Below are 20,282 nucleotides of genomic sequence, written 5' to 3' on the forward strand. Positions count from 1 at the left end.
ATATATATATATATATATATATATATAGATATAGATATAGATATATATATATGTGTAGAAAATTGTGTGTGTATATGTGTATGTGTGTGTGTGTGTGTGTTTACTAGCAGAAATACCCGGCATTGCTGGGGACTACAATGGCAAAGCTGGTATATAATATATTCCACTCATTTTGAAACAGGTGATATGGGAATGTGGAACATTGACAACAAAACATTTGTAGAGTAAATGCTGGGCTAATTCGACTAAGCAACATGCTCTGCGTCCGTTTGGAGTGTTTCAGGCCCTAACATGTCATGCAAAATTGGAGGTGGGGTTTCTGTGATTGTTGAACGCACCGAAAAGCTGTCAGTGGATATACTCTCCTTTGCAGCAGTGTGCGCTGTGTCTAGCACGACCCATCATCGGAAATTTTGACACCTCACGTCGGGTTTGATGTCATACATCTCTCATAGAGTAAATTTGGAGGAAATTTGGTTGTTCATTCGCGGGTACCAGAGAACCAATGAGGGGATAGACTTGCCCTTGAACTTTGACGTCGGCGTAAATTCATGTTTATCTATCTTCTTAGAGTCACCAAAGGATGTCATTTGAAATTCAGATTTTTATTGTCTGATATTGTTCAGAAAATCCTTTGACTGGATTGAAGCGCCTTCTAGAAGATTACTAAGGGGTTGAGATGGTAGTGTTGGCAATGATACCTGTCCAAATATGTTGCATTGTTTTAAGTTCTAAACGATACTAAATACCCTGAAGTTCTATTTATATGATGCTATTTCTATTTTTTCACAGAAACGATTCATCTCCAAGAAATCTCTCGACGATAAACCTGATGACACACCAAGTAAGAAGTGATTTTATGGCTAAAGTCTTTTACCCGTGACTCATTAACTAATGGTTTATAATTTCACCAACTTTGAATTAGTTCCACGTTACTATCCTTATGTCCACAATAATATATACTAAGACACTTGCCTGAATTTATTTCAAACTATATTGTACTTTACAATAATTTCCTGAATAAAATGCTTTTATATACTATGCCATTTATTGTGTGTTTATGAGTATACATGCAGTGCTACGTCGATAATTGTACCAAGCCCTCTTCATCTGAGAATCAAATGCCCGAGCTGGCGCTTCACTGCGTTTATATCTACAATTCAGCAGTCTGTCCACTCTTGTGATTCCAATCGTTCGTGAATAGAGACCCGAAATAATGATGTTCCACTTTCCGACACAGTGCGTATTTGTCAATCCTTCCTTGGGGTACTCGGCAGCCAACCAATTCAGTGCACGTTGTTGGTGACCATCAGACGAATCAGGTAGCAGCATGTCGTCTGCAAATAACAGTCGACCGATCACGTAGAGATGGATTGGGATACCTCTACCACAATGGCTGCGCATATTCAACCAGATCACAAAAAGAATGTGAGAAGGTGCACTAACAATGCACACTTCAACAAAGTGAAACCTTCTCGTTGAAAAATTTCGACTTTTACATAAATACAATCATTTGAACATCCATATAAGTACTTTATGGCAACCATTAAAATCACCTTCCTGGTAAACCATCCGTAACATGCCCCAGGGCACGTGATCGTGTGCATTTTCGTGGTTTACAGCGAATAAATCTTGGAAATGCTTCAACGATTTCTTGAAGATCTGTCTTTGAACGACTATGTGGTCGGGTGTAGTGCGTCCTGGACAGTAATCTTGGGCGCGACAATTTCCCTAAATATCTTTTACTGTCATTTAGTGTAGGCTTTTCTATAATTAGAACACGCTACTTGGTCTCTGTTTGAAAAATTGTGATTATCACACCATATTACCATTGCCTTGGTGTTTTTTGAAGAGGTCCCATCAACCTAGCGTACATGTGTCACTCAGAGAATACCATCTGTATTCAAGGTTTCTAAAATATCAAGCCGAACGTGCTTTTCACCAGCAGCTTTATCACTTTTAAGTGAGTTTTGCTCAAATAAGCGTTCGACCGAAGAAGAACCTGCCGAAAATAATAATACAACCACGAATCCATTTCGATGTCCAACTTCATTCAGGCGGGTCACTCTCAATTTGGATGCAAAAGTCTCCACATTTTCGTTTCTGATCCAGCATCCACTGCGGCTTCCAACTGTATTCTGTAGGTCGCACTGGACTTACCAATTTCCAGTGTTCGGCAGACCGTAGAAATTTTCAGGTTTTCAGATATGTAGGTAGTGCGAGTTGACAATTCCACCCCTCCTTTTACCCGAACGTTCAGCAAAGAGTGAAAGATGACCGAACACTATCAGAAACCTCTGTCTCCAAGTATTTCTATACCAGGCACCCTTATAAATATCCCTGTCTTCAAATAATATCTATACCATAGAGAGGAGAGTGTGTATCCTGCACAGAAGCCTGCTAAGACCTCTCCATTAAGTTCACTGACGACGTTCTTTCCAATCAATCCTTCTCACGGTTATCAGTGCCAAGGTGTGCACTGAAGTCTCCTTGCAGGACAAATGACTTTACCCCAAATATATCTAAAGCTGAGATGAATTTGCTTAGGAAGGATTTGTATTTGACCTAGCTGTTTGCTGCATATACTTTCAACAGCCACAGTGGTCTTTCATATTCAGCCTTAGTTTCAAGAGGTGAACCCTCACACCTAGTAGGTTTCACTCCATTATACAATCCGAAAGCTGGGGATTGAGAGTATCCTAATCCCACCTGTGCAGACATTGTTGGCACCACAGTTGCGTAGTGGAGTTTCAAGCCTATATCCAGGTGTACGCTATCGGAGAAACGAAATTTTGTAGAGGAGACACCGATTATATCTTACAGGCAGATTATATCTAACAATTTTGACGTTTTAATTCTCAATTATTAAAGGTTGTTCCCTTCTTGATCTGCTTTCGTGTCCTGAGACCGTCAATTTTTAGCTCCCACCCCACGCACGCCAGATTAATTTGCAGGCTTCTTGCTGGTTGCACCGGTATTGGGTGGGTTGTGCTATACATTTATCGATCGGACTCCTCTACTCGAGATACGGATGCGATGTCTTTTAACTAAATCGACAAATGATGCGGTATGGTTGTTATTTTCATATTGTAGTTATGATGGCCTTATTTGCGCCGAGTTCCAAACTGATATTTGTAATTGACCGATGAATATTCGCACCTGGCGAATATTTTATCATTATTCTATTGAGTTTTATCATTATTCTATTGAGAATTATATATACTCATACCCAAGTTTACGTATCATACATACATCCGTTCATAGCGGAGACCGATACACATTCTGATATTCTGAGATTAATCTCTCAAATCTTTGACATCAACGTCAACAACAGGCTCAACAGACAAATGTCTTTTTTCTTTCTTTACAATTTATTCTTATTATTTACATCTTTCGTTCTGACTTTCATTCATTCACTCGTTCTTTCTTAAATTCTATAATTTTCTCTTCTCCATCAATTCCTTCTCATCCAACAATCTACTTTGTAAATGATTCCCCAATTCTTTCTTTTAAACTACATTATTCCATTTTAATTTCACAGAACCCGGTCTCGGATCATTGTATACCCGGTGGGGCAGAACAACTTGTCCTCCTTATTCAAAACTTGTATATGAAGGTTAGTATAATTTATATTTCTGATCTCTCATTCTCTTTTTGTCTTTCTCTTGTTCTCTTTTTATACCTCTCATTCTCTCTTTTTGTTGCCTCTCTTTCTCTCTAACCCTCTCTCTCACGCACACGCACACACAGTCAACCTTTGTCGGGTTGTCTAACATAAACATTCTCAAATCCTCTTATGGTATGTCACGTTTCAAACGTCTATACCTGTAGACTATACAGACACTACACAAGACTGCTTACTCCTTTGTAGGTATTTGGTCATATCAGAATATTATAAGTTGTCTACTACGGACCAAGTGAAAATGATGCTAACTGGTGATTAATTGTACAGGCTACGGATGGTGGTATTGTACGTGAGTGACTAGAGCTGAATAGTGGCCACTTGACTATTTTTAACTAGAATGCGCAATGATCGTAGGTGTGGGCTAAATTGAATAGAGTCTATTAGAATTGATGGCAGTGACTGTAAATGGTGAAAGGAATAAACACACAATGTAGAATGATGACTGGACAAGCCAATGCTTTAAGTGATGGAAAAAGCTAAGGACTGTATTCATTAAGTAAAATAGAGAGACTAAATATTAGTGAGAGAACACAACAGAGTACAGAATGCACTTCTATTCTTCTCCGCCTCACCGAAATCGTCCTATCGCTAAAACCTTGCTCTTTTCATGCACCACATCACCTCATTAATTATCCAGTATATCTTTGTAAGGTAATTCCGAAACTTCCAATTCAAAACTGCTGCTACAAACTGCGTCCCCAATCAACCTCACATTCCTTAGAAATGCTCTGAATCTGCTCTTTATAAACCCTATACGTATGTTTTTTCGGTCGCCGCTTCCATCACCAAAAATATCCCCGTTCACTCGTGAAAACCTTTTCCATTTCGGGTAAACACGAGTACATGCGTTACAGAATTCCTTTCTTTTTCTCCTTCTATTAACATCCACGCAAAAACACTTCCCCATGGTAACATACATAATAATCCACGTCATCACCTCAAATACTTACCCGTATAAACACAACATATATATACAAATAACTACATATATTATATATATATATATATATATATATATATATATATATATATATATATATATATATATATCAAAATAAAAACAAGATGCAAGGATTCAGCGGTACATATGTTTCGGGCCTTTATTAGACAGATTTATAACAATGCATAATGTATGTCTGTGGCCTTCTTCAGCCGCGCACAACAACTTCCACAAGGGCATGTGTTACATCAAAAGTTCTTGGTTGGGGATGCAAATCCTCCCATTCGCGTACGACATAATGCGGCAGCAGCATAGAATTGAAGCGTCCATCTCTTTCTTCTCTCAATGTAGGATGAGGAAAAATGGATGTTGAAGTAATGTAAATAAATAAATACATGTATATACGTGAAGATGGAGGGGCGAGAATTCAGGACGTGGGATAAAAAATGTATAAAAAGTGTAAGTATAGAAAACTATAAAAATGTAGAGCATAAAGATATAAAGAGATATAAGGAGATGTAAAGGGGGTATAAAGAATATAAAGAAATATAACGAAATATAAAGAAATATAAAGAAATATAAAGAAATGTAAAGGCATAAGGTTATAAAGTAAAAATAGAAATAGAAATAAAAATAAAAGTAAAAAAACATGATAAAAATGTAACAAAATATAAAAAAAATATAAAGATAAGGGATGTATAGAGGTTAAGGACCAAGCATGGTGGTCAGGAGATTGATAAAGTTTAGTTGTAGAATTGTCAGTAAATCAACAGTTTCGTCTGGGGACCTAATGCGTTGTAAATCAGAGCTGTTGAGCGTTTAATCTGGTTCCTTGAATTATTTGGACTTCTAGTACATACATACCAACATGGATACACACACCCATATACACGCGTACATATACGCCTCCAAGCCTATAAGCATACACACGCACTCGCGTGTAAACATGCATATAAACACACACACACCCACACGTACGTGCGTACACATACATACATACAACAGAATATCCGCATATATACACGGACAATCTACGTGTACACACTCACATGTACATACGCGCGCCCATCCCCACATACACACACGCATATGCCCACGCTTCCAGGTCTAGATATAAGATATTAAAGGATGTATATAAGAGCGTATGTAAGGAATCACGTCTATGCGTGCACACACACACGGCTGTGTGTACGTATGTGCGTGCACACATACACCTACACACACACACAGAGACATAGGGGTATAGCTATAAGATATCAAAATATGCATGTACATATATGCGCGCGTTTATGTATGTATGCGTATACATACGTACACGGACGCTCGCATAGTCAAAAGTGGATCTATAGGTAAGTAAATAAACATATATAGAGATGTAAAGCGATAAGTTAGGGGTAAGAATGAGGGTAAGGGTAAAAATTAGAAATAAAAGTAAGAAATACAGTATAAAATAAGAAATACAATGTAATAGTTAGAAATGAAATATAAAAATTATAAAAATTATAAGAGTTAAGGTAGGGATGAAAATGAAAATGAGAATAAATGGAAGTAGAATAAGAGTAAAAATAAAATAAAATAAAATAAGATAAAAATATAATTTAACATGAGATGAAGGTGGTTGAAAGTTAGAGGTGTGTGTTAAAAGTGTCCACGTAGGGGCGGGCGGGGGGAACTGAAAATTGGAAGGGTGGGAAGTGGAGTTTGGCGGTGTGCGTTCAACATCCGAGTTAGAAATGTGAAAGGGTATAGATATAGGGAAGTAAAGAGACTATATAGGAAGGATATGGGTGTAGGAGAAGAAATATTTAGGGAAAAGAAGTCATGTATGGGAGACAAAATTTGTATATATAGGAGGAAAATGCAGGGAAACATATATGCACATACACACACCCACACACACACACACACACGCACATATATATATATATATATATGTACATATACGTACACATATGTGCACATACATATACATACACACACACATACGCATATACATATTCTATGCTGCTGCCGCATTATGTCGTACGCGAATGGGAGGATTTGCATCCCCAACCAAGAATTTTTGATGTAACAAATGCCCTTGTGGAAGTTGTTGTGCGCGGCTGAAGAAGGCCACAGACATACATTATGCATTGTTATAAATCTGTCTAATGAAGACCCGAAACATATGTACCGCTGAATCCTTCGCATCTTGTTTTTATTTTGATCAATTTACTCCACCACCTACACCATCAAACGGTATACACAGGTGCTTATAATTATCAAGTACTCACCCCGAATTTCTATACTCTATATATATATATATATATATATATATATATATATATATATATATATATATATATATATATATATATATATATATATATATATTTATATGTATATATATATATATACATATATATATATATATATATATATATATATATATATATATATATATATATATATATATATATATATATATATATATATATATGTATATATATATGTTAATATATATCTGGCAGACTATTGACAATGAAACGGAAGGTCTTATCATATATTATAGTTAAATATTTTAAACAATGTTGCTATGAATACAGTTGAAGTTTAGGGTTTTCCAAAGAATTATTTAGAAGAATATTATAACAAAAGGATAGAAATTGTTGAATATTTTTCTATTCATAAGTATTCATAAATTTCTTGATAATTTTATTAACTTCTATGCTGAAGTAGAGACAACGTGATCTTTGAGTATCTCCTTAACTTCTTGGAGATTTTAGGTATAATTATACTAATGTGTCAATCTGTTTTAATTTAATTAAATCCTATGTATTGGTGCAGCTGAAGATTCCTCTATATTTTAAATTGATGTGATTATTGTATTGTTCAATTAAATGGAGTTGCATGAAACAATTGTACTGCATTATCTCTGGATATCCTTGTTACTTACTTTGATATATGTGTATATATATATATATATATATATATATATATATATATATATATATATATATATATATATGTAAAGAGAATGCAAATGCACTGCTACGTTCTCGTGCATACAGTATCACACAGCTTACACTCATATAACACTAATATATACACCACAATTCGTTCACACGCGACTAGACATGATTTCTTTTAAGGGTTAAAAGGTAATGAATGTTTCCGTTAGTTCATATATAATTTTGCTTAATATCTTTTTACTTGATTTATTCTTACCAATTCAAGGTGTGGTTGGTGGACAATTCTTTGACCACACAGGTGACGGAAGTAATCTCTTGTGTTTACCTAACGATCCCATTTGGGCCTATTATACTACAAAAGTTGAAGAAGGTGGTTACATTTATGGCAGTGAATATGAAATATCCCACTACTCAAATAAACTCTTTTCTTTTGCAAACGCTGAATCAATTCATGATCACAACGTTCCGTGCGCTGTCTGTTTGACACGACAACCTGCTGTTTTTATGATGTTACCAGCCAGGACACAGTGTTACGCTGGTTGGACAGCTGAATATTCAGGATATTTGATGACCGCGGGTTCTGGTCATAAGGGCAGACTTGAATATGTGTGTGTGGATTATGCACCAGAAGCTGATCCAGCGGGTTACAGAGACGAAGATGGAGCTCTATTATATTTCGTTCAGGCTGCTTGTGGTTCATTGCCATGTCCACCGTATGTCAATGGTCGAGAATTAACCTGCGTTGTGTGCAGTAAATACTGAATCGAATTTACATTCGTTTTTGCATGAAAATTCATGTTGGCGAATCATAAAATATAATATAATAAAGCAACATATACGTTTCTTGTAATTGTGTTTCGCAGTATTTTATCCAAGTAATATATGTCGTTAAATAAATTGCTGCTACAAGTTTTCAGAAAATATTCAAAACGAAACAACAGAGACGTCATAGAATGTGACAAATAGTTTAAGAGAACGATGTAATCCTCAGAGAATGATTCTAGAATACATTGTATGAGGTTCAGTTTATCAAATTTAAATGTTGAAATAAAATGATGATTCGTTTAAATGTGTGTTGTATTCCGTCTTAAAATGAAAACAATCCCCAAATGAAACACCTCCGTACAAATATATCACCCTTTCATGATCAATCTTCAGAAAACACGATAAAAGCTTATAACTAACATCACTAAATCATGATGGGTTAATAAAAAAAAATACTCCCATACGTATCATTGTAACTACAATCGATGCGATGAAAGCTCTGCAATCCAATCGCGGATATTACCTAATAAATGTTGACAACCTTACTACTTGTCAGGTTACTAACACATTGAAGTTTTCACGAAACACTTTCGACAAGGGTACAAGTACACGTCCCACGAAGAACTATTTTCAACCTACATTCACATATTCCAGCTTTTCTACAAAAATCACACACACACAGACTCGCGTCACATTACACACGCAGCCTCTCATCGTTCCCTGAAAACTAATGTGCCAAAATAAAATGTGAAACCACCAAGAAATAAGAGTAGACTTCAGGAACAGCATCAACCGAATCTACAGCAACACCACAAAACATCGAGTTCAACAAATTATCTCCGTCTGTAACATAAAACTATCAAACTCGCAGAAGAGGAACTTGCTTCGAGATACATGCATACAATAACTGTAACACACATAAACGACTTAGTAAGGAAAGGAAGACGACTTATAAAATATACATTAGGTGGAATCAGTGCAACATGTTGAGTCTTTCACACTATACCCAGCATGATTGCTCCTTGTATGTGGGAGTTTGTAGAATGGCTGCCAGATAAACGAAGGTATCCGTGGAAAGAGGGATCTGTGGGTGGCAGCACGTTTTTTGTCCGATTCATTGCGAGCCATAAGAATGCTCGATTGTGAAAAAGCTAGAGAAAAAGAATAATAATTAAGTGATATGAAAGCACAAAATGCAAACTGACAAATGAATATATGGAAACATTCAACATGGCGTTTCCAGTGAACAGTATTAGCGCTCAGTATTAGGCATAAGCAATTTTTAGGTTCGTTAAAATGTGCTAATGGCATATTTCAAACTCTAAACGCAAATTCTGTGCAAAAAGTTGCAAAAACAGCATATCAGTCCAGTGCTGCTCCCTATCGGGTTCCAGTTCAGCCGTAATCAAGAGAAAATACCGAAGAGGGGAATATCTGGACAAACTTAAAGCCATAGCTTTAACTTAAACATAGTCAACAACAACGAGTAAGTGACGCCATTAGAGCGCCAGGCTGGAGTCTGTCGTGAGTTACCTCCCTTCGGTATTTCTCTTTGATAAATACTTCGCTAGAGGAGTTGACTTCAACCTTGTGCCCCAACAGTAACTGCGGTCGCTCGTACGAGCCTGCATTTTCTCCGCATATTTGTGTGTGTGTGTGTGTGTGTGTGTGTGTCAGTGTGTGTGTAGGTGTGTTTGTGTCAGTGAGTGTGTGTGTGTCGGTGTATGTGTGTGAGTGTGTGTTTGTGTGTGTGTGTGAGTGTGTGACTGCGTGTTTGTGTGTGTGTGTGTGTCTGTCTGTGTGTGTGGGTGTGTGTGTTGGAGTTTGTGTCAGTGTGTGCTTGTGTGTGTGTGTGTGTGTGTGTGTGTGTGTGTGTGTGTGTGTGAATGTGTGTGTGTGTCTTTGTGTATGTGTATGTGTTGGTTGAACGAAATACTTCCCACACTGAATATTAAAACAGTTTCCCAAGAATAACAAATAAAATTAAATAACAACATTAGTAAATAAATATATCATAATATATCCAGAAACAGGAATCATTTCACTTTACACGTGTCTCTCATTCATCAAAATATTTTGCTAATTATTGTGTGACAATAACAAACCATCTCTTTCCAATAATTAAACCAGTCAGACAAGTTCACACCCGCTTTTACAGTTCCACCAATCGCATTGGTTCATAAATTTACGATAAGATCTATGCCAGAGCTGGGTTGTTGTGCGCTCAATAAATACGTGGAATTCAGTTACAGGTCTCCAGCTTAAACCTCGCATCTCGATCTTTTGTTGAAGCCACACGAAGTATCACGTACGACCGACAACTGTCACCAGAATGGATTTCGCACAACTGTCCAGGAATATTTCGCAGCGTTATTCCATTTCTTCTCTCATAGCTTTTGGGGTTCTTCTCGTTCTGACGATCGTGATTCTTCATCAAGATTCAAGAATAGGAAAAATGGAAGAGAAATCAAAAACGGTAAGTCATGGATTTTGTGTTAATATATGTATGTCTTTATGTATTTATATATGCATGTATGTATGTATGCATTTACGTATGTATGTATTAATATGTGGATGTATGTACGTACGGATGGATGGATGGATGTAAGGATGTATGCATGTATCACTTACATATGTTCCTATGGAGCACACACACACACGTAAGATCACACACGTAATCACACACGAACACACAGGCGCACACACCTAAACATACATGTATATACATATACATATATTTGTATATATAATATACATATATACGTATATATAAATATACATATTTATGAATATATTAGCGCGTGAACATATATAGATATATATATACAAACAAATACATGCGTGTGTGTATCTATCACTGTATCTCTCTGTCTATCTTTCTCTATATATATATCTATATATATATATATATGTATGTGTGTGAATGTGTGTGTGTGTGTGTGTGTGTGTGTGTGTGTGTGTGTGTGTGTGTGTGTGTGGCTGTATATAAATATATTCTTTTACCCGTTTTAGTCATTTGACTGCGGCCATGCTAGAATACTGCGTTCAGTAGGACATGTCGACTTCAGGAATTATTCCTTGTAAGCCTATTGCTCATTCTATCGGTATCTATAATATACATATATATATGTATATATAAATATACATATATATGAATATATTAGTGCCTGAACATATATGGATATATATATACAAACAAATACATGCGTGTGTGTATCTATCACTGTATCTCTCTGTCTATCCCTCTCTCTCTCTCTATTTATCTATATATATATATATGTATGTGTGTGTGTGTGTGTGTGTGTGTTTGTATATAAATATATTCTTTTAACCGTTTCAGTCATTTGACTGCGGCCATGCTAGAGCACTGCGTTCAGTAGAACAAATCGACTTCAGGAATTATTCCTTGTAAGCCTATTGCTCATTCTATCGGTATCTCTAGACGATCGGCTATGTAACGGGGACGTAAACACACCGACATCAGTTGAGAATCGATAGCGGTGCGACAATAACAGACACATACATAAAACATAGATACATACACACTATGTGTGCTATACACACACACACGCACACACACAAATCAATATATATATATATATACTTATCATATATACATACACATATATATAGTTACGTATGTATGTACATACATATCTATCTATCAATCTATTTATCTACATATCTATGTATCTCTCTATCTCTCTATGTATGTATGTATCTATCTATCTATCTATTTATGTATCTATCTATCTATCTATCTATCTATCTATCTATCTATCTATCTATCTATCTATCTATCTATCTATGTATATCTATTATCTATCTATATATATATATATATATATATATATATATATGGATATATATATATATCTGTCAGATATGATGTAATCGTATATTCTATTTCTATTTCCATGTCTAGTTATATTTGCAATATATTATGTATAATGTCATTGCTGTTATGTAATGGTTTAATAAAGTATTGATTGGGTATTATCTGATGGTTGATGATTGATTTAGATATGTTTCTCCATTTTCTTTTTTTGCATATATATATATCTATATATACATACATATACACACATCCCAAGTAAACACAACGAAGGGTGTAATTGTACTCCTGTCCGATCGCTCTTTCACCAGACATAATCCTGGAGAGGGAAATAAGTGCGTAACGGAAAAAATCTAACGGTGGGGTTCTAGCATGGCCATGCCCTGTCGCTGCAACGTTTAGCCCTGTTAATATTAGTGTTAAGTATTATATCTAGATGTACACTTACACACACGCACAGAAACAGACACATACAAACACACACACACGCACACATAGGAATACGTACATATTTACACACATTTATCTATTTCTCTCCATCAGGAACGGAAGTGAGGCGAGTTTTTTTTAATCTTTTCTTTCCAACTGAAAATAAAACGTGCGAGTGCCAATGTAGATCGGTGAATTTCGTAATGTTTGACTGTAATTCACGTTGGTTTTTATATATGACAATATGTAAGAACAAATGTAAATACATACACACAGACACACGGACAAACACACGCACAAATAAACACAAACACACACACACATACGCACGCACACAGACACACGTGCTCAATTGTACACGAACAATCACACTATACAGTGTATGTCCACTCACATATATGTGTGCGTTTGTGTGTGTGTATGCGTATAAGTAGATACGTATATTTGTGATATTTACGTGTATACCTATATATTGATATGTATTTATATATATATATATATATATATATATATATATATATATATATCAGGAGCTTCCTGATGATTTCTTTTGAATGAAACAGTTCTAGTCCTGTAGAAGCTCCTTCTATAAAATAAATTAATTTACTCTGCTATGTATTGAGTACCTTATTTACTGTGGTTAACCCCGACTCAACCCGGGACCTACATATATATATATATATATATATATATATATATATATATATATATGTATATATATATATATATATATATATATATATGTCTGTGTGGAGGCGCAGTGGCCCAAGGGTTAGGGCAGCGGTCTCATGGTTGCCGGATCGCGGTTTCGATTCCCAGACTGGGCGTTGTGAGTGTTTAATGCTGCACGAAGCTCAGTGAGTTGGGTTGTTGTGATCACTCTTTCTTCTGTTGGCCCGCTCGCTTAGCCAGCAGGGTGGCGTCATTTGAAGGCTAAAACAATGCGAAGCGCATTGTGACCAGCGATATGTAGCAACAACTGATAGCCTGGTCTGTAACAGTGATCACAGAGATATATGTATCATACGCACACAATACACGCACACACACACATACACACGTACATACACACACACCAGCACAGATGCCCACATATACATTTAACGATACTCATACAGATACGCACACACTTATACACACATGGGCACAGACACACACGCACATACACCTACTTAAGTGCACACACGCACAGAAGCACACGCACGCACATTACGCCCACACAACTCCAAAAAACCCCCATACACACGCACGTACAAATTCACATACACACCGATACATATACATACACACAATATATGCCTACACGCGCACACACACATACACATACGTATACACATATAGATACACACACACACACACGCACGCAAAAACATGCGCACACATTAGCACGCACACACGCACACGAATGCACACACCGAAAGCTCACAACCCCACGGATACACGTATATACACCCATATACAGACACACATACAAACGCACATGTACACGCACACACAACTACGCGCAGATACGAGACGCACGCACTTACACACACACTCAAATGAACCCACACATACATTGCACACATACACACATACACATACACTCACACATACACTAAGTAAATCACAGTCATTCGCCACACACCCTAACTCTACGCCTACACACATGAACACACACATACACACACACACACTACAAACAAAACACACACACGATACATATACATACACGCACACACACATACATACTTCAAACTAGCAGTACCTACTACTTGACCTGTGGTAGAGACAAAAGGAGCCACGCCCAATTCCTTCTTCTTAACACTACTAGCCACAACCACACACACATACACACACACATGCACACACACACACATTTGTCTTCATTGGACACATACACACAGACACACACACGCACACGCAGACCTCCGCAAACGCACATATCCACACTTACACACATATTCCTCCTCCTCAACCATTCTCCTGTCTTTGAAAGAACTTTCCTTCACCCATTTCCTTCTAGTCATTCAAAATCTGTGCGCGTGTGTTCCGTTGGCGATTGTTTTCCTCTGTCTTCCATCCTCTGGATCTTTCCTTCTCGTATGTTTTCGACGAAGAGCTCCACCCGAAACGTTAAACCCTCCTTCTTTCCTTCTTTCCTGAGCGTCCAATAATACTATATTTGTTCCACGTCCTCGCGTTGTTGTTTATTTGTGCTTTCTTGTTTGGATTAAATTTAACTATATATATACATGTATATATATATATATATATATATATATATATATATATATATATATTATATTATATATATATATATGTAGAAATATGTGTGTGTATATATGTGTGTGTGTGTACTAGCAGACATACCCGGCATTGCTGGGGATTAAAACGAGAAAGTTGGTATATAATATATTCCAGTCATTTTGAAACAGGTGTGCACTGAAGTCTCCTTGCAGGACAAGTGACTTTACCCCAAATATATCTAAAGCTGAGGTGAATTTGCTTAGGAAGGATTTGTATTTGACCTCGCTGTTTGCTGCATATACTAACAGCAGCCACAGTGGTCCTCCATATTCAGCCTTAGCTTCAAGAGGTGAACCCTCACACCTAGTAGGTTTGACTCAATACTACAATCCGAAAGCTGGGGATTGAGAGTATCCTAATCCCACCTGTGCAGACATTGTTGGCACCACAGTTGTGTAGTGGAGTTTCAAGCCTATATCCAAGTGTACGCTATCGGAGAAACGAAATTTTGTAGGGGAGACACCGATTATATCTTACAGGCAGATTATATCTAACAATTTTGACGTTTTAATTCTCAATTATTAAAGGTTGTTCCCTTCTTGATCTGCTTCGGTTTCCTGAGACCGTCAATTTTGTACTCCCACCCCACGCACCCCAGATTAAGTTGCAGACTTCTTGCTGGTTGCACCAGTATTGGTTGGTGTGTGCTATACATTTATCGACCGGACTCCTTTCCACGAGATCCGGATGCGATGTCTTTTAACTAAATCGACAAATGATTCGGTATGGTTGTTATTTTCATAGTGTAGTTATGATGGCCTTACTTGCGCCGAGCTCCAAACTGATATTTGTAATTGACCGATGAATATTCGCAACTGGCGAATATTCTATCGTTATTCTATTGAGTTTTATCATTATTCTATTGAGAAGTATATATACTCATACCCAAGTTTACGTATCATACATACATCCGTTCATTGCGGAGACCGATACACATTCTGATATCCTGAGATTAATCTCTCAAATCTTTGACATCAACGTCACCAACAGGCTCAACAGACAAATGTCTTTTTTCTTTCTTTACAATTTATTCTTATTATTTACATCTTTCGTTCTGACTTTCATTCATTCACTCGTTCTTTCTTAGATTCTATATTTCTCTCTTCTCCATCAATTCCTTCCCATCCAACAATCTACTTTGTAAATGATCCCCCAATTCTTTCTTTTAAACTACATTATTTCATTTTACTATCACAGAACCTGGTCTCGGATCATTGTATACCCGGTGGGGCAGAACAACTTGTCCTCCTTATTCAAACCTTGTATATGACGGTTAGTATACTTTATATTTCCGACCCCTCATTCTCTTTTTGTTTTTCTCTTGTTCTCTTTTTATACCTCTCATTCTCTCTTTTTGTTGCCTCTCTTTCACTCTCACCCTCTCTCTCACGCACACGCACACACACTTACCCTTTGTCGGGTTGTCTGACATAAACATTCTCAAATCCTTTTATGATATGTCACGTTTCAAACGCCTATACCTGTAGACTATACAGACACTACACAAGACTGCTTACTCCTTTGTAGGTATTTGGTCAAATCAGAATATTATATGTTGTCTACTACGGACCAAGTGAAAAGGATGTTGTCTAACCACAGAATATAGATATCTCTACGTTAAATTACAGATAGGGGCTGGACTAAAAAAACCACCATGGCGATCAAGAATATCAGGCTGACCAGCTTTGGATTGTAGATATCAAATACCGAGGCTGCTAACTGGTGATCAATTGTACTGGCTACGGATGGTGGTATTGTACGTGAGTGACCAGAGCTGAAAAGAGGCCACTTGACTATCATTAACTAGAGTGCCCAATGATCGTAGGTGTGGGCTAAATTGAATAGAGTCTATTAGAATTGATGACAGTGACTGTAAATTATTAATGAAATGAACGTACAATGTAGAATAAGGACTGGACAAGCCACATGCTGTAACTGATGGAAAAAGCTAAGGACTTTATTCATTAAGTAAAATATAGAGAGACTAAATATTAGTGAGAGAACACAACAGAGTACAGAATGCACTTCTCTTCTTCTCCGCCTCACCGAAATCGTCCTATCGCTAAAACCTTGCTCTTTTCATGCACCACATCACCTCATTAATTATCCAGTATATATTTGTAAGGTAATTACGACACTTCCAATTCAAAACTGCTGCTAGAAACTGCGTCCCCAATCAACCTTTCATTCCTTTAAAATACTCTGAATCTGCTCTTTGTAAACCCTACACGTATATTTTATCGGTCGCCGACTCCATCACCAAAAATATCCTTGTTCACTCGTGAACACCTTTTCTACCTCGGGTAAACACGAGTATATGCGTTACCGAATTCCTTTCTTTTTCTCCTTCTTTATTTACATTCACGCAAAAACACTTCCCCATGCAAACCTACATAATAATCCACATCGTAGCCCCAAATACTTACCCGTATACACACAACATATATATACATATACCTACATATATATTATATATATAAATATATATATTTATATATATATATATATATATATATATTTATATATATATATATATATATATATATATATATATATATATATATATATAATATATTGATTCAGATGAATATGTTACTTAAGTTGAGGCTCCAGAATTTAGTACGGCATTAACCATACAATTTCAAAGTATGGTGATTAAAATTAAAATAAGCAACGATGATATCCAGAGATAATGCAGTACGTTCGTTTCATGCAACTCCATTTAATTCAACAATGCAATCATTACATCTGTTTAAAATTTAGAGCAAATTTCAGCTGCAAAATACTTAGGATTTAATTAAATTACAACAGATGGACACATTTGTATAATTATACTTAAAATCTCCAAGATATTACATAGAACATGTCTCTATTTCAGCATAACAGTTACTAAAATTATCAAGAAGACTCAGCTTACCCCTCACTTTTTGTCTTTATGGGGTCAGTTTTAATTTATAGACTAATTTACAAATCCTTTGTATATCTAAGCCTGAGAGAACATAGGGAAGTATCTTTTAGGGGGAGGGCTTAGGGAGTAGATAGACATTCTAGTTGGTATAGTCATAAAAAATCAAGAATTATTATAAGCAATACCATGAGGTTTAGTAAGGGAAAACTTAAAACAAGGTGTTAGCTGATAATTAAGGGGGTCGCACACTGGCAGACTATTGACAATGAAACGGAAGGTCTTATCATATATTATAGTTAAATATTTTAAACAATGTTGCTATGAATACAGTTGATGTTTAAGGTTTTCCAAAGGATTATTAAGAAAAATATTATAACAAAAGGATAGAAATTGTTGAATACTTTTTGTATTCATAAGTATTCATAAATTTCTTGATAATTTTATTAACTTCTATGCTGAAGTAGAGACAACATGTTCTTTGTGTATCTCCTTAACTTCTTGGAAATTTTAGGTATAATTATACTAATGTGTCAATCTGTTTTAATTTAATTAAATCCTATGTATTGGTGCAACTGAAAATTGCTCTATATTTTAAATTGATGTAATGATTGTATTGTTCAATTAAATGGAGTTGCATGAAACAATCGTACTGCATTATCTCTGGAAATCCTTGTTGCTTACTTTGATATATATATATATATATATATATATATATATATATATATATGAAGAGAATGCTAATGCACAGCTATGATCTAATGCATACAGCAACACTGCTTACACTCACATAAACACTATCATATATACACCAAAATTCGACCACACGTTACTAAACATGACTTCCTTTCGGTCTCAAATTGTAATGAATGTTTCCGTTATTTCATATATAATTTTGCTTAATATCTTTTTTACTTGATTTATTCTTACCAATTCTAGGTGTTGTTGGTGGACAGCATTATTCCCATACTGGTGGGGGAAGTAATCTCTTATGTCTGCCTAATGATCCCATTTGGGCAAATTATACTACAGAAGTTGAAAAAGGTGGTTACATTTATGGCAGTGAATATCAATTAGATTTATACCCAACGAATAAACTCTTTTCATTTGCTAACGCCGAATCAATTTTTGAACACAACGTTCCGTGCGCTGTCTGTTTGACACGACAACCTGCTGTTGTAATGATGTTACCATCCAGGACACAGTGTTACCCTGGTTGGACAGCTGAGTATTCAGGATATTTGATGACCGAGCGTTATGATCATAAGGGCAGACATGAATATGTGTTTGTGGACTATGCACCAGAAGCTGATCCAGCAGGTTACAGGAACGAAAACGGAGCTCTACTGTATTTCGTTCAGGCTGCTTGTGGTTCATTGCCATGTCCACCGTATGTCAATGGTCGAGAATTAAGCTGCGTTGTGTGCAGTAAATACTGAAATTCGTTTCTATATGAAAATTTATGTCGGCGAATCATAAAATAAAATATAATAAAGCAACATATACGTTTATTGTAATTGTGTTTCGCAATATTTTATCCGACTAATATATGTCGTTAAATAAATTGCTGCTACAAGTTTTCAGAAAATATTCAAAACGAAACAACAGAGACGTCATAGAAAGTGACAAATAGCTTAACAGAACGATGTAATCCTCAGGGAATGATTCTAGAAAACATTGTATGAGGTTCAATTTATCAAATTTAAATGTTGAAATAAAATGATTATTCGTTTAAATGTGTGTTGTATTCCGTCTTAAAATGAAAACAATCCCAAAATAAAAAACACCTCCGTACAAATATATCACCCTTTCATGATCAATCTTCAGAAAACACGATAAAAGCTTATAACTAACATCACTAAATCATGATGGTTTAATAAAAAACATACTCCCATACGTATCATTGTAACTACAATCGATGCGATGAAAGCTCTGCAATCCAATCGCGGATATTACCTAATAAAGGATATTTGATATCCACTGAAGAAATACCACAAAATGTTGACTACCTAACTACTTGTCAGGTTACTAACACATTGAATCACACACACACAGCCTCGCGTCACATTACACACGCAGCCTCTCATCGTTCCCTGAAATCTTATGTGCCAAAATAAAATATGAATCCACCAAGAAATATGAGTAGACTTCAGGAACAGCATGAACCGAATCTACAGCAACACCACAAAACATCAAGTTCAACAAATTATCTCCGTCTGTAACATAAAACTATGAAACTCGCAGAAGAGGAACTTGCTTCGAGATACATGCATACAATAACTGTAACACACATAAACGACTTAGTAAGGAAAGGAACACCACTTATAAAATATACATTAGGTTGAATCAGTGCAACCTGTTGAGTCTTTCACACTCTACCCAGCATGATTGCTCCTTGTATGTGGGAGTTTGTAGAATGGCTGCCAGATAAACGAAGGTATCCGTGGAAAGAGGGATCTGTGGGTGGCAGCACGTTTTTTGTC

The 20,282-nt window shown here is 36.2% G+C and overlaps 1 protein-coding gene across 1 annotated transcript in view; it reads left to right on the forward strand.

Annotated features, from left to right (window-relative positions):
• Positions 1-291: 291 nt before the first annotated feature.
• LOC118767024 (short-chain collagen C4-like) overlaps positions 292-20,282 on the forward strand; it is a 32,281-nt gene continuing 12,290 nt past the window's right edge. The window contains exons 1-3 of the mRNA XM_036510930.1: positions 292-347; positions 828-844; positions 3,542-3,616. Coding sequence (XP_036366823.1) covers positions 292-347; positions 828-844; positions 3,542-3,616 — 148 coding nt within the window. The remainder of the gene's footprint in view (positions 348-827; positions 845-3,541; positions 3,617-20,282) is intronic.

The sequence above is a fragment of the Octopus sinensis genome, linkage group LG18 (assembly GCF_006345805.1).
Source record: "Octopus sinensis linkage group LG18, ASM634580v1, whole genome shotgun sequence".
NCBI lineage: Eukaryota > Metazoa > Mollusca > Cephalopoda > Octopoda > Octopodidae > Octopus > Octopus sinensis.